This window comes from Engystomops pustulosus, chromosome 2 (genome assembly GCF_040894005.1).
Source record: "Engystomops pustulosus chromosome 2, aEngPut4.maternal, whole genome shotgun sequence".
Lineage (NCBI taxonomy): Eukaryota > Metazoa > Chordata > Amphibia > Anura > Leptodactylidae > Engystomops > Engystomops pustulosus.
This window is the reverse complement of record NC_092412.1, coordinates 121,867,661-121,891,838: the sequence shown is the minus strand read 5'-3', so window position 1 is coordinate 121,891,838 and position 24,178 is coordinate 121,867,661. Positions and strand designations below refer to the sequence as shown.

The following is a 24,178-nucleotide window of genomic DNA, read 5'->3' as shown; positions in this document are numbered from 1 at the left end:
CTCTGCATTCACTCCCTACAACCCCATATGTAGAAACCCTGCCTTTCCAGAGATTTTTCGTCTTGAGGGCTTTTCACCGTGGGAAGATAAAGGACGGGGGGAGGGAGGTTTGTAAAACATTGCATTTCTGTTAATATGGAGAGGTATGCTCGGAAAAAATTGCCCCTGGGTGATTATACTGCTGACACGATTCACTGTCTGTATTTATTGTTTTAATATAGAATCAAATAAAAACCACTTGATTAAAAAAGGGGTATTCCCAGGATAACAAAATACATTACACATGCTTTAATTCACTGTTATTAACAAAATTCCCAAATTATCAGTCCTGGTGTATACAATTTTGGTTGTCCTGGGATCGGACCGTAAATCTTCAGATTTTTATGGCCAGGCAGGACAGATTCTTCTCCTGAATGGATTCCCCTGCCTCTCCCCCCTCCCTTACAAGACAAGCTCACACACACTTGGTGCCAACAAGCAGCGTGTACAGACTTTAGGTACATTCACACAGACGTGTGCTGGAGAAGAGAAAGGATATATGCTGCTCACCCCTGCCCTCTCCATAGCAAACTGTTACACATACAGGGAAAAATAGAGCATGCTTCATCTTTTCCGTGTTTGGTGCGACAATCGCTGTCATGGGAGCAGTTTTATCATAATCATAGACAGGAAATAGGAAAAAAAAATCTACCAATGGAAAATAAAAAAGAATAAAGTTAAATGTTTTGTTACCTGGTTAAAAAATTTGAATGATTAATTATTAGAACTCTAATTACTTGACTTGGTTTACAGCAGAAACCTTTAACTTGTGAACAGAATGATAAACATGTTCCTATCTGTTTAATACAGTATAGCACTTAAGGTTTTTAAGGGAATGAATGATTTCTTGCCTCATTATAGGTTGAGAAATGTGATCTAGATGTCATATACATTTGAGGATTCCTGACACAAGGACATTAGAAGAGTAAGGATCTCCTTTGTTTTCTTTTTTGGGTAGCATTCAATGGGGGTATTTATCATTTTGTGTGTTATTCTTTCTTTGTTTTTCCTGATTCTCTGTTTTGTGGGCTCTGGTATTTGCCTTCTCAAAAAGGCACAGTAGAATTGCTCTGCTGAAATATGAGCAATTCAAAAAAAAAAAAAAAAAAAAAAAAAAGCATGGTTACACTTTTTTGTCCTCTCTTAGGTAATGCTGGGAGTGAAGACATTTTGTACAATTGTAAAATGGGCCCAGTTGAAAACTTGGAAATTAAGTCATGCTAACACGCTGTCTGACTGCACCATGACCTGGCTGGCAGCCGCCATGCATAGTATAGGACGTGTCACATTTTATCCCGATTACGTTGCCTGTGCTCGGCTTTCAATGGAGAGGGGAGCGTTGAATGCGCTGACCACTCCTCTCTCCTGCACCCAGCTGTATGCTCGCCCAGGCGAGGATACCTTCCTGTGAATGAGGCTTACATGTGATGCACACAGCTACGGGCCCAATACAGCCTGAAACTGTGGTCAGCACGGCACCACCTTCCTTTATTCCCAGACAACCTCTTTAAACGCTCATTGATGTTTTTTGCTGCACAGCTTTCTCCTTTTTTTAAATTTATTTTTCAACCCAATAAAGGAATTATTATTATTTATTATAATTATTATTAAGATGCTGGCATGGAGTCAGGTAAAGTTTAAGAAGGTTTATTAAACTAAACACTAAGGTATAATAAAAGCATGTCTGCAATGTACTTTACAGCGTGTATGGTAACCTAGGTTCTCTTTAAGTACAGTAAAGCATACAAAAAAAGGAACAACTTTTATGTTTTTTTGTTTAGCCTCAAATACCTAGATGTGTCAACATATTCTTATGCAGTTTTAAAAACAAAACTAGATTTTTGAGAGACTCATAACTGTTTAATATTCGTTTATTTCAGGAATAAAACAAGACAAAGTACTTCTCTAGACTGTGCATTGCTAGAATGTAGAACTAATTGAAACATTGTTAACAATTTGAAGATAAAACGATCACAGAGAACATGGACTGTAAATGCCTCCTCTGAAAATGTACATAGTGTAAATAAAGTCAGTTTACAACTTTGCTATCATATGATATTCTTGTGGACCAGATGATGGACAAGTATGAAATAAATACCTTGCGGAACTGTGATCTGCATAAATCAAACTAGATGGTAAAAATCCTACAGATGAATTATGATATGCGTCTAAAACAGGCTATTCATCTTAGTTTGGCATCGGCCAATCCTTGTAACTCCGATAGGGGTGCCTAACCACCCAATGTGTCTATGGGAATCCTGATCGTAGATGTTTAGGGAGAAAAGACCCAAGTCATTGGCAGACAATGGGGGGAGAAGGCACATAATTCTCCTCATCCCCGGCAGTTTCCCTGCTTTTCCGACCTGCATGCTACTTTGGGTAGGACGGGCAGAAACACTTTACTAGATCAGACCTGGTGTTAGGTGGGATGTGGCAGAGATTACGCTCTTATCTGCTAAGACAGAGATTTTCAACCTGTGTGCCGCGACACATGGTCGGGTGTGCCGCGGGGTTCCCCAAACTATGGTGCCCCCTGTGTTTTGTTTCCCAGAGAAATGTAAAATGAGAAATACTATAGTCATGAGGCCGGAGTACTACAAGTACCAGCTGATAAGCTGAGTATATGAGCTGGCACTTGTACTCTGGCCTCATGGCCATAGTACTTCTCACAGTACCCCTTTATTTTGCAGTATATGAGCCACATAATAATCAGCAGCATATACTAAAAACAGGGAGAAACTGAGAACTGTTGAGGAAGAGGTTTCACACTCATTCACTGAGTGAGTAAAATAAATTTAGAATCTATATTATTAACTATATGTATAATATGACTGTTTTAGTGTCATTTTGTGCTATTTTGGTTGGTGGTGTGCCCCAGGATTTTCTAAGTATAAAAAGTGTGCCGCGGCTCGAAAAAGGTTGAAAAACACTGTGCTAAGAGACCAGAGCGCTGACAGGGGAATTTTAAATAGCCAGTCTTAATGAATTCTCCCCCAACAGCTCTCTCCCCTGTTCTTGTTCAAGGCAAGTGTATTGAGGTGTTCGGCAACATTGAGATTTTACTGAAATTATTCTAAAAGTGGTCCATAGTGGAATGTTCCATGTTTGTGAACCTAAAAACACCACTTGGATAAAAAAAACCCTGAAATTTGGTGTATGACTGTAGTTTTGCCCCATTTCAACAAACGTTGTCAGATAGGACAAGTGTAAAAGCTTGTGACAATGTTAGAAAGTTGTGGTGTAGGTTCTGTTTATGGGATGTAATTTGATGTAGGTACTGTTTATGGGACATATCACTACCTATTTCCTGTAAATAGGTCTAAGACTGATTTCATAATATGTTATTGGGGTTTTAATTGATTCAAAGTCTTCTTCACTTCTTAGAGCCCTAAAAGTAAAATACTTGATAGCTGCTAAAATTAAATACACACACTATGTCACCTTGGTGTTCAAAAAGAGCATTTAATAAAATGGACAATAAATGTAAAAAGCAAAGTGTTTTAAAGCAAAGTCTCTACTGACCACAGAAGTTGTTGTTGTTTTCCCCAAAATTCGTTCATTTATATATTTTTTTTTTTTGGCATTAATCTACTAGGCCTTGATGCCTTATAAGCCTGCACCTTTCTTTTAAATTAGATTTTTCATGTTTCAGTTTTTATGTGGTCCGTGGAAGCATGTTAGAGCCTGTGTTATCTATTCACTGACCACATTGGATCAGTGGGAAAAAACTCAAATGTGAAAAAGCTCATTTTAAACAATAGTTCAGTAAGGTATCAGTAAAAATCATTGATGTCAGAAGAGAAAAAAAAACTGATGTGTGAATAAACCCAAATGAAGCCTTCAGTGAAAATCACCTAAAGGAAAACTACCACTAACTGGTAGACATATTAAACTACAAATACTTGTCTACGCTCCTCTTGATGTTGATCCCGGTGGTGCCCTTCTCTAGTCTTGACACGCTGGGATGTCCGGCACTCCGGGCTGATATTTATGCACGTACACCCCCGTACACTGCTGCCAAGTATATGTTTCTTTTTTAGGTGATCCCGGCGTGTCAAGACTAAATAAGAGGAGCATAAGTATTTGTAGTTAAAATAATGTATTCCAGCTAGTGGTAGATTTCCTTTAAGAACAAATGTGGGGAAAAAAATACAATACAATAATGTAGCCTACTTCAGTTTCACTTATAGTGAATCACCGTATTTTCACCACTTATTTATTTTATTGGAGTATACTGGAATCGGTGGTAAAACACACGTTACATGTGCATACTTTTTTCACAACTCTGTCCAACAAAGACTCCTAGTATCATACACATCTGTTTTTTTTTTTTACCACAAGCCTATGTCCAGCTCTTGAAATACAGCCAAGCATTAGAGCTTATGAACGAAATGTGTGCAGTCCGTATGTCTGCCTGGCCCACTTTGACTGCACACATTGCAGAGGACAGAAGTCCATGTATTATATCAAAATATGATGCAAAGACTTCTCATCTGCAGGGCCTGTATTAATTGTTACAGTGCTGGCGCAGCAGTCTGGCTGGCAGACATACAGCCCTTATGAGTCAAAGCTACTGGATTATAGGCAGCAAAATTAGTGGCAACTTCTGAAAAAATAATATTAAGGCCATATTTAAATATCTGCAGCAGATTAAATGTATGTGCTTTTTTAAGGATATCAAAAACTTATTGGACAATAGATGAGTCTATTCTGAACAATGGGTGTACAAGTTGCATTTATAAAAAGTTAACACAAACCAAATTTTTTTTGCAAAGCAAAATACAAATTTCTCTAGACCACAACCTGTTGCCTTGTATATATTGTGCCAGATCAAGTCATAGACACTTCATTACACATTGTAGCCATCATATATAAAGCATAAACCACATCTCCAGTGTGATCTCTACATATCCTAAAACATTCCCTCTACATTAAATCAATACCCATCACTTATAGGTTTAGTTGCATTGTAGCAACACAAATGAAATAACACTCATCTTAAATATCATTTCCAAAAAATATAAATTTATAATTTTGTTAATAACTTATGACAATTGTCAACATCTATTAAGAGAACAATATCCTGTCATTTTCTTTTTAAAGTTCTGATAACAGCACAGTGCTAGGAGGTTATCAGAGTTTTTTTTCTTACCGAAACAGATGGATAATAAGCATGGGTTGTGCAAAGAGACACAGGCCTTTTTTTCCCTGCATGTGTACATGCTGTTGTGTGCATCCAGCTGAAAAGAATGTATCACAGAAACGTCATCAAGTCGGCACATCCAAATTTTCTGGAAAATAAATACTAATGTTGATTCCCTGAACGCTCCTCCCAAAAGTTCTTTTCAGCTGGATGACAGGCACATTACATTGGCTTAGGCCTCGTCCACACAAACACTGTTTTTGGATCTTGTGCATTCTGTTGCTTCAATGGATAGCACATGTCCCCAATTATTTGTATGGGCCCTTACACACAGTCATGGTTTCCACAGCCCAGACTACCTAAAAACCATGGGCAGGATCTCGCAGAGATACATGGAGACATGTAGCTGGGCAGTCTTTTCTACTGTCATTGACATGTGAGCAGACATCACACACCTTAAACAACTGCGTACAGGTCCATTGATTGTAGCCTGATATTGCTCATTGGTGTGTGCAGGTAGCCCAAACAAAATTATAGCCCTGGACCTGTAAAGTGGACACCCTCCAGACTCCAGTGTAACGCATAACAGTCTTAGACAAAGCAGAAAATAGCTTTATAAATATTATTAAGTTGCGTATATGAAAAGTGCTCTAAATGCTGGACTGCTGGGTAAATAGATATTTAGAAGGCTATAAAGCAAATTTGCACATAAAGTGAAATATCTGTAGTTATTTCACCAATATTCTATTGGCAAATTAGTATTTCAAAATAATTCATATACACGGAGCTGTTGGAAGAACAAAATTTAGCTGTTGTGCAGAGAAGGGTTCCCACCAATCTTTTACTCATGGTGACAGATGACAAGATCTTATTCCAGCTTCTCATCTCCTTCTTCCACATCCTTTAAGCTCAGAACTTCCAGGGTACCTTTCCCTTTTGTTTCACAACGTATCAGCTCATCAATTTCTCGGAAGCAGCCAGGATCAATCAAACACACCTAACAACATGAATTGGAGATGAAGATTATTCATACAGCTAAATAAAAAGTTAGTGTAATATTTTACTGTTTGTGAGGTATTTTGCAAAGGTGTGCCAAGTTTCTTCCAAGAGACCTGCCAAAATCAAATGCAAGTATTTCCAGAAGAACACTTTTACTAAGGGATCATGACACAAGTAGAGTTATTACATGAATGCTATCTCTACTTAAAGTAAGATATGATAAAGAGACAAAAAAAAGAAGGCGCTCAATAGAAGCATTAAAGGGGTTGTCCTAGGTCAGTGATGGCAAACCTTTTAAAGGGAACCTACCACCCCCATTCTACCTATAAAGGTAGAAGGGGTGGTAGGTGGATGGATGGGACGTGAGGATAGCCCTTTTTTGGGCTAATCCTCACGTCCCGGGTGTCTTTTACAAAACTTTATTACATCTATAAGCAAATTTTTTTTATGCGGCTACTGGGGCGTGGAGCAGCCGGACATGAGGCTACTAGTCGCGGCTACTCCACACCCAGTAGCCGCGTTACTCCACCTACGAGGTAATCTTCGGCGCGCAGCTCCTGGTAGCTGCGCGCCCTCGTCAGAGTTCCCCGGCTACTACGCATGCGCAGTAGTTCTGGCCCCGGAGCCGCGCAGCCCGCAGGGGACCCGGACGAGGGCGCGCATCTGCCAGGAGCTGCGTGCTGAAGATTATCTGGTAGGCGGGGTAACGCGACTACTGGGGCGTGGAGTAGCCGCGACTAGTAGCCTAATGTCCGGCTGCTCCACGCCCCAGTAGCCGCACAAAAAAATTTGCATATAGATGTAATAAAGTTTTGTACAAGACACCCGGGACGTGAGGATTAGCCCAAAAAAGGGCTATCCTCACGTCCCATCCATCCACCTACCACCGCTTCTACCTTTATAGGTAGAATCGGGGTGGTAGGTGCCCTTTAATGACCGAGTGCCCAAATTACAACCGCAAATCCTCATTTATCTTGAGGTGCCAACCAAAAATTAAAGCAGTAACTTATTACTTATATTCTTCAACAATGTTCAATTATACTGGCCTCCTGAGGACCCTAACACAGTAGAAAGAAGGAGGGAAAATTTGCATCATTGTAGCTTCTTTCCAGTGTCCCTTTGTACACAGAAAATCATGGGGCCAGCAGGAGGTCCTTCATAGATAATTAGGCCCATTCTACACATTCTCCCTCTTCCTACATTCCCAAGTATCCAAGTAAGTCACTTTAAAATATCACTGAAAGCAGCATCTTTGCTTCCAAGTTGCTTGGAACTGCAGGAAAATTCTTTGGAGTCCTGTCTGGTGTGCTGGGGCGATGGCCCGGGTGCCCACAGAAAGGGCTCGAAGTGCCGCATCTGGCACCCGTGCCATAGGTTCGCCACCACTGTCCTAGGTTCTTAGATCATCCCCTATTTAGAGTATACGGGATAACAAGGTGATCAGTGACGGTGCAACTGCTGGGTCTCCCATCGATTCAGGACAAGCAGGAGTCCTGCCACACCTATTAATTTGATGGGAACAGACAGAGACTGGCAAACATAACGCATGGCTATGCCTGGAACTAGCATGGAACTAAATCGACCGTCTGGATGCCGTGTTCAGCAATCTCCGTCTGCTCCCTCAGAAATTGATGGAGCTGCACGACGCACTGCTTGGCCATCCATTTGTGGGAGAAGGACCTCTGTTCTCTGGATCAATGGGGAATGTTAAAGGATGGCAGACTGTTTTAAAAATTTACCATGCTGGCACGTCCCCTGTCCCAGCACTGTATCAAGTTTCTGGTAAAGTATCTGCATTACTTACAATCTCAAGCTCTTGGTCGAAGTCTTCACTTTCAACGTGTTTTATCAATGGTTTTAACTTTTCTTTCAGTCTCTTCCCATCCTTGGCAGGCAGTATAAAACGAAGCCTCATGTGAGCTCGCTCTATCTGCATGGTTTCTTTAAGTTGCTTTATTACTTCCAGAGCCTATAAATTATATAAAAGTGCAAGTTATATATTGCCTTGTATATATGCTGGATATATCCATATATGTATATTAACTAAGGCTAACAAAGTTTCTACTGAACCCAGTATACTTTTCTGTTAGGTCTTCATATCATGAGCCAAAACCAGAACAGGTGGAAGTCTTGGAAGACTTGCACATGTTCTTCTTGTCCCTAAACAACTGGTTTTGGCTCAAAATAACTGAAGGAAATAACTGGAAATTATAAGAACCATATTTTTTTTATCAAAATGAATTTGCAGATTGTTACCATGAGATGGACCCAACTGATGTAACATGAATTGTAAACAAATCCTTAGATATTTTACATTTATGATTACCATCTATTTTTGTTGAAAATACTTCAAAGCATGTAAATTAGTCATCAGTCTATTTACATTTTTCAAGTGTCAGGAAAACCTATGAAAGGCACTATGTCAGGCAATTTGGGACCACTAAACTGTGACAAGACTTTACACGGTTTGAGTTTCAGGTCCCAAACATATTCGACTTAACAATGCCAGTAGCTGCAACTCAGGTGGTGAGGTGCCCTCTATATACCAATGTGGTATGCACACTGCCTGCGTCCCTGATGAAGGCAAAGATAGAACACTAAGCATGCTTAGAATATTAGGTGACAGTGAAGAGAGCTGTACTTCCCTCAGCTTCAACAGGCTCACTATGCATGCAGATCCATGGTACCTTTCTACCCAGATTTCTTCATGTAGAAACAACAGGCATAGGTAAGCCACATATGTTTGGGACCCTAAACCCCAGCTGCATAAAGGCATGCTGCTGGTTTAGTGGTTCCAAACAGGTTCTCTTTAAATGGGTTTGCCCATGAAAGAAAGTTCTAAAATTCTAGTCAGTAGATTTACGGTCGAAACCCGGGGCGACCAAAATTGTATAAACCAGGAATGATAGAGACAGGTTGGAAATGCTGTATTTTTGTTAACAGTGAATTAGAGAATGTTTTATTTTATTATCCAGAGCATATTTAAGGATCTTGTCTTCGTGGGAATACCCCTTTAAGGGTGAAGAATAATGAAAGGTTTTAAAGTCAACTTAAATAATCAGTTCTACCGAGAAATTTTACTTTTATGTACTTAGTTTTATTTCTGCAAACGTATGTGCATGTTGCAGGTAGAAATGGTAACAAATAAGGTGTGGTAAGGCTGTCACTTACTTGTTGTTTAGTGCTCTTAGTTGCTTTAACAGAGTAGTGGATGTCTTTCATGGCCCTCTCAATGAGGTTTACAGTGTATGGCCTCTTAGTCTCTGGATTTACACACTTGTCTGCTACAATAGTCGCAATATCCCGAAACATTTGTTCCAGCTGAGTGCTCCGCTCTTTTTCAGAGACCTGCAGCTCTCCCTTTGACAAAATCTATTAAAACAAGGATAAAAGGCTTATGATTATTAGCAATAAGTACAAAAAAGTTGTTAATTATGTTATTATTGCATACATTTTTTCAGCTACAGCAGCACTGGGAAAATACACATCAAATGTGATGGAAGGCAATGTGGGTCATTTGATATACCATCAGGTTTGCCTATTGCAGTCACTGCAGCCATGCTTTTATGGTTCCCAGAGGTAGCAGCCAAATCTATTGGACATGTATCACATACATTATGAAACACTATTAATATTTGGTAATTTAAATTTAGAGATAAAGTCAGTCACCCTAAACTGACCCTAAAGCCTTAATAACACAACCGTTGCTGGTAAGTATAACAGAGGACGGGTACAGCACAGAAAGGATGCTTCAGTAATGTCAAGATATGGGGAAAACAATTATTTACTAACAGACATGTCAAAAGGTAAAAAAAAAAAAAAAATGATGATAATGATAAAAAAACAACTGAAATATCCTTTAAGTTTGTTTTGTGTATTGTATAACATACAATAAACCTATGGCAATAAATACATCTATGGCCCATGTGGTACTACAATTCCTACACCATAGGACAATACTAATGACAGAGAGAAGTACTTCCCAGGGCATGATCCGTATTGGTAAACACAACGTGATGGAAATCCACATATCTTTGTTTGTCTAGTACCTGCTTGCAGATTTCTGTTTGATCTTCTGTCCCAAAAGCCTTCTGAAGATCTTCCTTCTTAGCAACTTGCCCTTTAGACACATTCATGAATACAGAGTGGGTCTGTAAAACTTCATCAATATCTTTCTCCCTTGAAGACAAAAAGAAGTCACAGTATGTCACAAGTGTAATACCTCTCTGCAATGTAGAAAGCTCATACTAAATGGTCTGATAACAGAGCGGGAATGCAGCTGTAATAGTCTTTAACACAACAGTTTTTATTAACTCAATCATCTATCGACAGGGAACCTGTAACCTCCAGAAACTCTGTAAAACCACAAAAAATACCTTATGTGCTATCCTGACTCCGTTTGGACTGAGCACCCTACCTTTTTCAGCCCTTTGCAGCATATCTCGTTATGTGACTCTCCAGCACATGCGCTGTGTGCCTGTGACTCTAGCCAGGGAACACAGAGGTACCCCACCTCCTAAGGGCGCGTTCACACGTTCCGCTGTCGTCGCGTTCATAACGCAAAGCTATCGCACAGTGGGCGGGGCTCGGGCCGATCGCATATGCGTTTCCCGGGAAACGCATGCGAATGATAACCCGATCGCATGCGGTTCCCCAAACTCCGCCCCCTGTGCGCTAGCGTCGCGTTATAAACGCGCCCTAACTGTCACTGACACTGGCTGTGGGTGACTCAATAAAAAGAATCTCTTAGGGAGGGAGCAATGAGGTAGCTGATAACTCTTCAGCGAGTCACACACACCCAATGTTGCTCTCAATTCGCTCATTCTTTAGAGTGGGTTCACACGTGGCGTTTTGGATGTGCCAGGACGTGTCCAAAACGCCACGCGTGAACCCACCCTGGGGGAGGCCAGATTAGCAGTGTCAGCTGAGAGGCGGGGTAGCTTGACTGTAAGCTGGAGCTCCCTCTGCCTCCATAACTGGACCTTTAGTAACGGAGGGCATTAATGGTGGCTCTAACCCTGGACACAGACATCTAGAAGGTAATGTGTGTGGTTTGTAAGAGGTGTTGCTAGTGATAGATTCCCTTTAGTTACAGGAGGCAGTTATCCCTGTCACAATGGTGGCACTAAAGGTGATGCTCTCTGTGGGAACCCAGGCAGTCGCCCCAGCACAGAGTTCACCAAACAGGCCGCCTCCTGCAGTACCTGGCAACCCAGGGGATTCTGCACAATTTTAAAACAACAAATCCTGAGCTCCGTGAGACTGCATAATGAGTGAAAAGGTGTGTACAGCACTGAATTGTCATTGCAGCGGCTGTTTGCTGGCCATGAACAAAAAGCTACAATGGCAACCCAAATTTCCCTTTCTTCTTACAATGGTATTGTTATCTCCAGGATGCCAATATGATTGAAAGTTGTGGCAAAGCAGGGAGCAATAAGTTGCCCTGTTGCACTAAATAAGTGGGGTTTGGGCACTTGATCTCTAAAAGTTGATCACATGCGTCATAGTGATGGTAACTATATGACTACTGACAGGTGCTGATATTGCTGTGAGAATAAGACTACATTATGGCTTGAGGTTATCTCCAATGCCTTTGTTGTGAGATTTCTACACAGTTACAAACCATCAGTTAGTAAAACTATGTAAATATGTAAATCTCGCAGAATCATGGAGGATGTGCTGGAGCTGCCCATCACAGTGACTAGACAGATCACATAGGCCCAGTGATGCCCATACATGCCCGCACCTGCCCTGGCAATGCTGTACTCACGCTCCGCTCCTCCAGCTCATAACCTTGTTCTTGTAACAGGCGATCTCGAATCTCTTCCCTCCCTTCTTCATCCGTACGACAGCCACATTGGTGAGGCGGATCTGGTTGGTAGGTGTGAATATGGACATGGTCTATGGATGTCTCTTCTGGAGATTCCCCTAACGCCGGTACGAAGAAGATCCCACAACTCACGCTTGCAGCTACGCATGCGCAGAAAGTTGTATAATAGCGGAAGCGCTGCTCATAAACTCAGCGTACTGCGTCTTTCATTTGAGTAATAAAGTTGGTTGAAAGTTACAGAAAAAAGTGAAGCCTGATACGTAACAAACAAATATGGCTGCCCCCAGTACTGCATGAGTGTGTGGAGGGCTTCCTGTAGAGTGCTGCGTGTCTTCGACTAGTGTGCAGCGGGATAAGTTCCGTATGATGGGGTTGTGTCAGATACTACTAGTGCTGCTGCCTGCGGCTTGTGTAAACGCTGGCCCAGAGGAAGGTAGGTCCAGACACCGAGGCCTCGCTGATTTTGCCTTAGGCTACTTGTTAGTTTCCAATATATTTATTAAAAAAGAGAATATTTGAAGAGGCTGTATGTTGTAGGAGTCGCTCAGAACTCTAAAAACAGCGCCACGCTTGCGCACCGGGCTCATGTGGTAGTGTAGATTGGCTCCATTCACACCTGTCATACAGGCCAAGATCACAAGATGCATTTACCACAGGAAAATAAATGCAGACCCCAATTGGATCAATGGCAGAGACAATGGCTGTGTAAAATCCAACTATTTATTATTACTTAAAATTTTACATTTGTGGATGGACATAGAAACGGCACAAAACGACTTAAACATTTCAGTGGTTTGCAATAATAATGTATATAGCTTTATAAATCATAGGGGACATGTATAAACAAATTAAGACCTAGTACATTCAGCGTAAAGTCATAGGGAACAATGGAGGACTGCATATAATGTTGATATCCACTGGAATTGGGTTGGTTTGTGCGGGCTCCGCTTTCATCTGCATGTTTTGGATTTTGTGGAATAACTAATAATGTTGATTTTTGCCTAACCCTGCAGGACTTTGGATGTTACACAGATGTTTTCAGCTAAATGCTGCCTAGTTGGAACAAATTGAAACATGGGGTCAAGGATAACTATGGAAACTATTCAATTAGCTCAAAGGACATAAAATAATATAGTGCAGTTCCACTTATGAGGACGGTTTCCTATATTCTAGTTTATCCTGTTCTTTTTCTAAACATGCTATGAGCAAGCTCAGTGACTGTTGTCAGAATCGGCTCAGTGCTTGTAAAGCCAGTGATGGTCATGGGAAAATAAACCTGTGATGTTCTGAACCCCTCAAGTGTACACAAGGTGAATTATTGCTTCTATAGACCCTCTCTGAAATCACAGGTTTAGGAAGGCGGAGGAAGTGAGTTGTCCACATAACCTCTGGATATGGCACAACACTCGCTCACAACCCTGAGTGGCTGAAAGTCTACTGTCTCTAGCCTCAGTGAAAAAGGACCTTATAAGTAAAGTAGACTGCCAACTACTATTTTGATATAAGCCCAGTCCATAATTGGATTATATTAGGCCAGCAGTTAACCCCAGGGTAGCTTGTGTTTATAACAGAAACACAGATGTGGGGATACGTGGGTTGAAATAAAAGAACATCTATTCAATTTTATATTTAAAGGACACCTGTCATCAGGTCTGTGTCACTTGTCCTGTCACTACTACCTGTTGGAGCAGCTCACAAGGATCCCATCCCAGCCTTTATCTAGTTATTTCATACATTATTCATTGTAAAATCATCTTTTCTTTAGCATGTATATGAGGCTGGTCACATGGTCAGAGGCAGTGATGTCACCCCTGTCCCCCCTCCCCTCTCCTCCCCCCGCTCATGTCTGTGTGTAATGTATAGTAAAGCATGGCTAGTGTGTGTGTGCTGCATCTGCTGACATGCTGCATCCTCCTAATATACAGGTGAGAGACACAGACATCAGCTACACATGAATCTGACATGTTCTGCTATAACATTGCTGTCTGGAGCTGCTGTATCTCTCCTATACACACACATGCACACACAGGCTGCAGGGGGCATGGCCACCAGCACCAGGAAGCACATCATTATACAGCCTCACATCATTACACAGTCATGCACTGGGGGTGTGGCTGTGCCTCCCACTCATGAATAGAGTGGACAGCTTGAATATGCTAATGCTTCATTGGACATTTCCCAGGTCATTTGCATACAGCTTTAGGACCTCATTGCTTAGGTTTACAGGCATGTAGAGGGACAATGAAGGGATAGAGGCAATGCTCTCTAATGGCAGTTTATGAAAATATATTTAGTTTAGGGGGGTTATTTTGCATGACGGGTTCTCTTTAAAGGCCTTCGAGGAACTGTCAGCCTAAAAAAAAACTCTCTGAGCTGCTTATTAAAGTAGCTCATTATTAGCAGTGTTAAACTGCTAGCTTTATCGGAACCTTCTGATAAAGCTAGCGAACACTGCCCTGCCATACCGTCAGAATTTTGGCCCGAGGCGCTCCCCTCCCCTCTCCTTTGCTTCTTCCCCGGACCGCTTCTCCCACGCCTTTTAGAGAAAGCGGTTTGGCCAGTGGCGTAACTACCGCCGTAGCAGCCGTAGCGGTTGCTACGGGGCCCGTGAGGTTCAGGGGCCCGGGGATGCACGGTCCCACTCCCTGCAGACTAGTGCTTTGCCACGGCAGGGGGGGCTGCACTGCCGGGTGCCTGCCGTATCGTGCCCCCGGGCCCCTCCCACTGTATCCCGGCCACCGCCCACATCTATCCTGGTCTGCCCAACTCTTTCCTGGATCTCCTGCCTCTCATCTCCCTGGCACGCCCGCTCATCTTAATAACCCGCCCGCTACCTCTTTGACCCGCCCGTTAATCTCCCTGCAGGGAAGCACTGCTTACACTCCGCCACCCCCCCCCTGCTCGCGCCCCCCCTCCCCCGCTCGCGCCCCCCCGCCATCTGAATGGCACCTGAACACCCACCTGACGCCAATACAGCCCCCAAACTTCTTGAAAGGTAAGTAATAGTATATACAGATGTATTTATCTGTGTGTATATATGTATTTATATGCATAAACTGTGTGTGTATATATGTATGTACTGTATATATACTGTGTATATATGCATAAACAGTATATATGTTTATATATTCTGTGTATATACTGTGTATAAATGCATAGAAGCAGATACTGTATTTATATAAGCTTATATATGTGCACATTTAAGTGTATAAGACGACCCCCCTACTTTTATGTTTAAAATATAAAGTTTAAGATATATTCGCCGTATAAGACTACCCCTTTTCCAACGCATACAAAACACCGGTAAAAATTAAAAAAAAAACATTTGAATTTAACATGGTCCTTTTTTTAATGTAAATTCTTATGCCATGCAGGTATATAGCAGGAAAACTGTCGCTCATAAACATAAGGCATACAACAACAACATTACCATTACAGCACAGCCCCCAGTAGTATACAGCACTGCCCCCAGTAGTATACAGCCAGCCCAGCATTAATAGAAAATAATAAACTTATATACTCACCCTCCGGTGGCCCCGACCTGCAGCGCTGCTCTCCCGATGTCCGCGTGGGTCCTCTTCTGGCTTCGGCACCCGTCTTCTGTCTTCACTAACTTCGTGCCGGGCGCCGCCATTGTTCTCCCCTGGACGGCGCCTAGTATGATGCGCCGCTGCTGACGTCATACTAGGCGCCGCCCCGGGGAAAAGCATGGCGGTGCCCAGCAGAAGAAAGAAGACTGCGCGGAAGACGATCCGCGCGGACATTGGGGCCAACGGAGGGTGAGTATGCACCCCGATGTCTTTTTGAGGCTGCCGGCAGCCATCGCTGTGCAAACACCCGCGATCGGTGCTAGCACCGATCGCGGGTGTTACCGGTAAGCCCGTGAGCCCTCTCCATGCATTGGGACCCGCCGTATAAGACGATTACCGGCGTATAAGACGACCCCAGAGAAGACAGAAGATTTTTCTGTCTTCAAAAGTCGTCTTATACGCCGGTATATGTGTGTGTGTGTATATATGTGTGTGTTTTTGTATATGCTGTGTATATGGTAAGTATGTATGCTGTATATACTGAATGTGTGTTTATTTGCTGTATGTGTGTATATTCTGTATGTATATGCAGCATGTGTGTATATGGTGTTTTTATCCTGCATGTATGTGTATATATGGTCAGTGTATACTGTATGTGTGTGTGTGTGTGTATATTGTTTATCTTTATAATGTGTATACTGTATGTGGGTATATACTGAATGGGTTTGTATATACTCACAAGAACGTATGGGGGACGTATATCTGGCTGCAAATTTGCTGCCCGATATACTTCCCCCATAGGCGTCTATAGCCTGGGCTCAGTACGGTGGGCACAACAAGTACTCACTGTTTCGAGTAAAAGAGATAGAGCCTGCTCTATCTTTGGCTGTAAGAACGGCCATGCGGCTCTATTCTCTATGGAGAGGGGAGGGGTGAACCGCGACCACCTCTCCTCCTCTATATATAGGGCCCCATGCAGAAATCTGCTATGGGGCCCAGCCTATCCTAGTTACGCCCCTGGGTTTGGCCATACTTTAAGATCTTTCCTGCTTCTGATGTGACATTAAATAATTCCCACAGGGCAGAGGGGGTTATTTTGCTTATTATAATCTTTGTATAGAGCCAACATATTCTGTAGCGCTTTACAACTCATAGGGGATATATACAAATAAAATAAGACATTGCAAACAGTCATATGGAGCAATAGGCGTGAGGGCCCTGCTCACAAGAGATTAGTCTATGAGGATGAGAAGGTGATGTAAAACGTATAAGAGCTTATATAATGGCCAGCCGTTCTTTATAAGGGAACTAAATAAACTAATTTAATAAAAATGCTGCTCCTTGAACCATCGATTAGCCGGCATCTTGTGTAAAAAGTTCAAGGCAATTGGGACTGCAGAGAAGCCTGGAGCTTGGTATCTAGTGTTTGAAATTTCATGTGGTTAGCTAGCTGGTTACCTAGGCTTGCTTCAAGAGATGGGTTTCTGCGGAGCTTTGTGAATAAAGGTGATTATTTTAAACTGTATTCGGCCAAACCCCTTGACACCCTCTAGGTGGTTCTAGGGAACATCGCACCTTGGATGACATCCCAGGCCATGGATGAGTTCTAGATTCTTATTGGGGGGTTCATTGGGTCAGTGTTGTGGTCTCATTGTATCTGTGGATTTTGTTGAGAACAACCCTGACCCACTTGCCATTCTCTTATTGAGTTCTGTATATCTACTTTTCGTCAGAGCAAGCTTTCACCTAGGTACACCTTGGCCTCGCAGCCCTGCTCCCAGATCTTTATTTGGCCTTGGAATGGGATGTTGGTTATATGTTACTTGTGTTTTTTTTTTTTTTTTTAAATGGGGATCTTTTTGTCTTCATAAATAATGGAGAGAACTCGCAGAAAACTGTTGGTACCAGTAGGTCTGTGGAAGTGTCAGTTGCTTGTCAGTTGTCTGTGTTCTTTTTGTTCGACTACAATTTTTGTGATAAAAAAGCACTGCTTTGCTTATACTTGGGTATATAAAATAATATACTTTGTACTTGCCTTACCAAAGCTCCCCCCCCCCGCAGGTCCTCTACTTGATCTCGCGCCAGCAGCACTAGGTTCGTGTGTGCAAGCGGCTGACGTCAATGTTTGTGCTCCCCAGTGTGCACGGACCTGTCGCTGCCAGCGGGACTGGATCAAGTAGTGGACCTGCGGTGGGGTGTCAGAAAGGTGAGTACAGAGTTTATTTTTTTATGTGCTGGCTGGTGTACTTTGCACCCCTGCTGTGTGCTCACTTTCTTAGGTATGTGAACTGTCAATATAGGCACGGTGACATCACTGGGGAAACACTTTGTTAATCTGCAGCAGCCTAATCAATACATATTGTAGATTCTGGACATTACTTCTAATAACCATTAGGTGGAGAATTCCTCTTTGTAGTAACACCACAGGTCTGGCTGCATCTAGGATAAATTCTTACCAGCCCAAGGCAACTCCTTATGCTGTCATTATGGGAATGCTCTCTAAATTTCAGCCATCAAATGAATACATATTGCCTTATTTTCATTTCTACTTTTATCCGTGACTTATTCTGTTCACATAATTGGTGGAATACCAGTTTCATTTCATAAGACTCTATACATGACCTCAATGACAATGAGGTCCTTCAGAGTCTATGGGTGCAGGATATATTGTCTTCTTTTTGCGATTGAACATCTGATATAAATGTGGGCAGAGTCTAAAGATCATAGAGGGTGATAAAATATAACTTAATGTAGTTTATCAAAGCTAGAAAAACTATGCACTACTGGTCCCTCTAGCAGTGCTTGAGATAAATGCATACATTTCTTCCCCTTGCCTTATGCCTCCAATCTAAAGCAGAGGAGCTTCACTCCTGAGCATGTACATAAAGTGCAGTCACTTTTTATGTCAACCAAACAAGTGGATCAGGGATGCACAAGTCACATCAAAAGTTTTTTGTCTTCCATGCTGTCTCCAGTATTATTGTCTTCTCTAGGGGTCTTCAATATCAGTATTGTTAGTCTGCTATAGGATCTCCAGTGTCCTTGTCTGAACTGGGAGTATCCAGTTTTGTTAGTCTGCACTATTATCGTCTGCTTTGAATGCAGTATTTGTTTGTTTGGGTGTTATATTGTGCTGTACTGCGGTTGTTGGTGCGTCTAGGGTGCTGGTTACATATGCGGTCCATTAAAGTCATACAGTAAGACAGTAGGGCCCTTGAACCAATACATTTTGTTAACTGGACTATGATTACATCACTTTATGTTGATAGTTTTGCAAAAAAAAGACATGGCTTATCAGAATAAAGACCATGATGAATCTTTTAACTGTTGTATACTTTCTACCTCCTCCTAGAAATGTACCGTATTACATACATTAATATTACTGCTCTGTGCCATGTATTTGCTACTTGTTAACATGAAAGATATCAGATGCTGTTGGTTAAGATAAAAAGATAAAACGTAAGAGCTATTCTTATCTTGGCATTCACATTTCATTTATCCTTGGATGCGACCACCTCCGCATACTGAAAGCAGTGTCCATACATACACAATTGAGCCCTGCCTTGCCACCTGGATTCAGTAGTCATAACCACAGGACAGATGTGAGACATTATTTCTTTCTTTGTGCAATCACTAGATGGTCATATCCAAGGACATCTGTTCTCTGCGCTTCTTTTTCAACTGTCTTCTGAAAATACATTGTGGTAGCGGTGATTATCGGCTCTGCTGTAAGATTTCAGCACAGAGCAGGAGGGATAAGTGCCGAGAGAGCAGGGAGTGGGGAGAAGCACTTAAAGGATTGTATAAAAGTCAGAGATCCTGGAGAGGCTTTGGTAACGCTCCCTCCCCAAAGAAATTGTTCTTCATTTACTTAAGTCATAAAATTAAGTTGTATTTTTAACTAGCAGAGCGACATTACTGACACGTCTGCAGAAAATTGCATTAAAATGCAATGTATACTCTGTACCGCATCTTGACAGAAAAAAATATCCACTTTTTTTTTTCTAATTTATTAAACAAGAAAAACTGAAATATCACATGGTCATGAGTATTCGGATCCTTTTCTGTGACACTTTTAACTCGCATGCTGTCCATTTCCTTCTGATCCTCCTTCAGATGGTTCTACTCCTACATTGGAGTCCAGCTGTGTTTAACCAAACTAATTGGATTTGATTAGGAAAGGCTACATAAGACCTTGCAGCTCACAGTGAATGTCAGAACACATGAGAATCATGAGGTCTAAAAAAAAAAAAAAACTACCCAAGGAGCTCAGAGACAGAATTTGTGATAAGGCACAGATCTACCCAAGGTTACAAAAGAATTTCTGCAGACCTCATGGTTCCTAAGAGCACAGTAGCCTTCATAATCCTTAAAGGGGTATTTCCACAGAGAAAAGATTCTTAAATAAACTCAGGATAACAAAATAACATTCTCTAATTCACTTGATGTATTTCTACTGTCTCCATCACTCCTGGTGTATACAATATTGGTTGTCCTGAGATCCGACCGACAATTTTCTGACTTGACGTTGGGCAGGACAAATTCTTCTCATGAATATTTTTTTTCCTGTCTACTTGGTGGAGTGTCTCTACTCGCAGGCACTTCCTACCACCAAGCAACATCGCAATGAGAATAAATCTACAAGCTACAGAGAGATAAAACCTTTATGTGAGGGGAAGGAGTTGTAACAGAGGTGACAGTGAGTTGTTGTGTTTAATATCCATTGATCTCATCATCTCTGAGCTGTCTCCTCTCTCTTTTTCTATGTGTCAGATACTAATAAATGTTCAGAAGGTAATTGAAAGTGTAGATACACCTGGACCCTGATAATCTAACCACATTGCAGCTCATATTATCTCACAGGATAAGAGGGATCGTAAAGTGTTTGCTTAGACAGCCCCCGTCCATATTTTACACTGACCATGACAGAGTTACAGAAGCTAAAACTGCAATAAAACCAAGTTAAATTATAAAGAATGGGGGTTAAAGGGGTTGTCCCATTTTGGCAAATGTTTCTGTTTGTGTGATAAAAAGTTATACACTTTTCCAATATACTTTCTGTATCAATTCTTTATAGTTTTTTAAATCTCTGCTTGCTGTTAATCTATTGAAAACTTCTATGTTTACTACTAGTGGACAGATATCTGACCATGGTCACACAGGTGCACGGCTCATTAGTATCACAGAGTAATCAGAGCTGTGTGATATAACGAGCCCTACACCTGTGTGACTATGGTCAGATTTCTGTCCACTGGAAATTAACAATGAAGTTTCCTATAGACAGACAGCAAGCAGAGATCTAGAAAACCATGAAGAATTGATACAGAAAGTATATTGGAAATTGTATAACTTTTTATTATTAAAACATTAAATTCATTTATTTGCTGAAATGGGAATATCCCTTTAATGTTGTGTAAACATCACTAGGGGATTAACCCCTTATCACCGACACTAGTTTTCAGCTCAATGACCAGACTCGATTTTTCTAATCTGACATGTCTCACAATAATTGGTTATAACTTCGAAACGCTTTTAACATATCCCGGTGATTTTGAGAATGTTTTCTCGTGACACATTGTACTTCATGTAAGTTATAAAATTTTAAGTGATAAGTTTTGCGATTCGTTCTGAAAAAAAGTGAAAATTTGACAAAAGTTTGTAAAAATTCTTCATTTTCCAAGTTTGAAATGTTCTGCTTTCCAGACAGGAAGTAAAACTACCCAAAAAGCTTGATAAATTACACTTACGGAATGTCTGCTTTATGTTGGGATGATATTTTATGCATCCTCTCACTTTTCTAGGATGTTATGAGGTGCAGAACTTTAGGTGCGATTTTTCTTATTTTCATGAAAATTGCCAAAACTCACATTTTGAGGGAAAACTCAGCTTCCAAGTGACTTTGAGAGGCCTAAATAATAGTAAAACCCCATAAATGAACCCCACTATAGAAACTTCTCCCCTCAACGTATGTAAAACAACTTCTATTAAGTTCATTAACCCTTTAAGTGTTTCACATGGGTTAAAACAATATGGACCTGCGATTTAGAAACTATGGAATTTTTTTGGAAAATACATTCATTTAGGCCAAAACTGACATTTTCAGAATAAATTAAATGATGAAACGCACTGCAACGTTTGATGCCCAATTCCTCCCGAGTGTACTGATACCACATATGTGGTGGTAAACTGCTGTACAGGCGCATGGCCGAGTATAGAATGAATGGAGGCGCCATTCACAGCAGATTTGTATTGTCACATTGTACTACCTATACATTTTTATTTTTTTTGGTAATGCAAACATATGAGGGCTTATTTTTTACGGAGATACAATGAGATACAATGTATAGATAATTCATTTAGGGGGTCCATAGCTTATTCATGAGATTTTATTAACTATTTCAAGGGAACACAAATAAAATCATCAATTTTTATTTTGGATTTTTAGCATTTTTTTTTTCCCCCACTCACCGTAATGTAAAAATAATATTTTCTTTATTCTCTGGTTCACTACGATCTTTGTTCAATTTTCCTGAGCAAAACCAACATTGGAGAATATCTCATTGTTTTTACTATTGACAACTTTTCAGGGCCATAACTTCTGTATTTTTCTGTTGTCAGACCTGGTTGAGGGCTTATTTTTTGCGAAAAGAGCTGTTCTTTTCAGTCGTATCATATTAGGGAACGTAACTTTTTTTTAATCACTTTTTAGAACATTTTTTGTGATGGTGTTTGATGAAAAATTGTATATTACGGGAAGTTTTTCAGTTTTTTTTTTTTTTCATCGTTCACCGAGCGGGTTCAATATTGATTTAGATTTATTGTACAGATTAATACGGACGCGGTGATACCAAATATGTACATTTTTCGTGTGTTTTTGTGTTTTATATACTGTATTTGCATTATATGTGTAACTGGGGAGCTTATGGGACTTTATTTTATTTATTTGATTATTATTATAAAATGATTTAAATTTTTTTTTTTTTTTTTTTTTACTCTCACATATCTTCCACCTTTTGGCTTGAAGAAGCGATCATCCGATCACTTATTCAAGCCTCTACACTGCAATACACTTGCCGCACATGCTCAGTTACTTACAGCCGGGTCCTGCCAGGAAGGAGCCGACAGCCTCGGGTCACTCGTCGGGACCCGGGGCAGCGGCAGGAGGGATCAGATCCCCTGGTAAGCACACCGGGAGGGTCCGATCCACGGGGGACACACTTGTGTAAGGGGTTAAACACCCGGGATCGGAGTTTTTCCGATCCCGGGTGATATCACAGCCCGACACCGGCACTATACTGACCCGATGTCCCGAAATCTTCTTCTGACGCGGCGCCGTAGAAAGGCGTCGCGTCAGAAGAAGTACCCTTAATGACCGACGTAGAATCCCGATAGGGCGGTCATTAAGGGGTTAAAATGTGAGAGCTTTCTTTCATGGGAAAACCCCCTTTAAATGGATGAAGTCTGGGATGACCGTAACTCTTCCTTAATCTGGCCTTCCAGCCAAACTAAGCAATCATGGGAGAAGTCTTGGTGAGAGAGGTAAAGAAGAATCCTAAGATCACTGTGGGTGAGCTCCAGAAAGTCAACCATCACTGCAGCCCTCCACAAGAGCTTTATGGCAGAGTCTGTTGATGAAAGCCTCTCCTTAGTAAAAGAGATATGAAAGCCCACATTTAGTTAGAAAAACACATAAATGACTCCCAGACTATGAGAAATAATTTTCTCTGGTCTGATGAGACTAAGATTGAACTTTTTGGTGTAAATTGTAAGTGGTATGTGTGGCAGGTGAAGAGCAGTGCCTAGTTTTCTCCAAATACAATCCCAACAGTGACACATTTGGAGTGTTTTCCAGCTGCAGATACAGGGTGACTGGTTGTGATTAAAGGAAAGATGAATGCGGCCAAGTACACTGATATCCAGGATGAAAACCTCTTACAGAGTGGTCTGTACCTCCGACTGGCCGAAGGTTCATCTTCCAACAAGACAATGACCCCAAGTACACGGCTAAATTAACAAAGCGGTGTCTTCAGGACAACTTTGTGACAATTCTTGCTCCACCCAGAGCCCCGACTTTTAAACCCTTTTAAGCATTTCTGGAGGCCATTTTCAAGTCTGTCCACCAACATTCAACTTCTAATCTGATGGCACTAGAGAAGATCTGCAAGGTAGAATGGCAGAGGATCCCCAAATCTAGGTGTGAAAAACTTGTTGCGTCATTCCTAAGAAGACTCATGGCTGTATGTGCTCAAAAGGTGCTTCTCAATACTTAACAAATTATATGATTTCTTATGACCAAGTGATAGTTCAGTTTTTCATGTTTAATAATCTACATTACTGATGGGCTTCAGAGTGTACATTAATGATCAAAAAATAACTTCTTTGATCTTACCAATTGACTTCAGTTGAACAAAGAGTGAAAAATGTAAAGGGGTCTGAATACATTCCATACCCACTGTAGATATTTAGAAGTAATAAAAGATGAATCTGAGAATTCTGATGTGTCGAACAGAATGCATTATTCTGATCCATTTTCCTTACTATAAAAGTGATCCAAACTGAGACTACAATGGAAACATTGCTGCTTTTCTATGTTTACACTTTACTCTTGGGTTTTTAAATACTGACGGGCAATCCTGA

General features: G+C 41.2%; 3 protein-coding genes across 9 annotated transcripts in view; 2 read left to right on the top strand and 1 right to left on the bottom strand.

Moving 5' to 3' along the window:
* LOC140118365 (merlin-like) overlaps positions 1-2,092 on the top strand; it is a 53,068-nt gene extending 50,976 nt beyond the window's left edge. For 6 of the 7 annotated variants that reach the window (XM_072136209.1, XM_072136203.1, XM_072136202.1 and 3 more), the window contains 2 exons: positions 901-964; positions 1,920-2,092. In XM_072136209.1, the coding sequence (XP_071992310.1) occupies positions 901-936 (36 nt within the window). In that variant the 3' untranslated portion in view covers positions 937-964; positions 1,920-2,092. Of the gene's footprint in view, positions 1-900; positions 966-1,919 lie in introns of those variants that run through there. The other variant, XM_072136208.1, reaches the window with a different exon arrangement.
* Positions 2,093-3,569: 1,477 nt separating this feature from the next.
* SBDS (SBDS ribosome maturation factor) lies at positions 3,570-12,188 on the bottom strand. Its single transcript, XM_072136211.1, has 5 exons — positions 11,952-12,188; positions 10,231-10,360; positions 9,353-9,553; positions 7,986-8,150; positions 3,570-6,179 (listed from the first exon to the last, which is right to left on the bottom strand). The coding sequence occupies exons 1-5, from the start codon at positions 12,077-12,079 to the stop codon at positions 6,051-6,053; spliced, it is 753 nt and encodes a 250-aa protein (XP_071992312.1). The 5' UTR covers positions 12,080-12,188; the 3' UTR covers positions 3,570-6,050.
* A 71-nt stretch (positions 12,189-12,259) lies between these two features.
* The window catches only part of LOC140118364 (S-adenosyl-L-methionine-dependent tRNA 4-demethylwyosine synthase TYW1-like), a 117,003-nt gene continuing 105,084 nt past the window's right edge, over positions 12,260-24,178 (top strand). Inside the window, exon 1 of the mRNA XM_072136201.1 lies at positions 12,260-12,444. Within this exon, the coding sequence (XP_071992302.1) occupies positions 12,375-12,444 (70 nt within the window). The 5' untranslated portion in view covers positions 12,260-12,374. The remainder of the gene's footprint in view (positions 12,445-24,178) is intronic.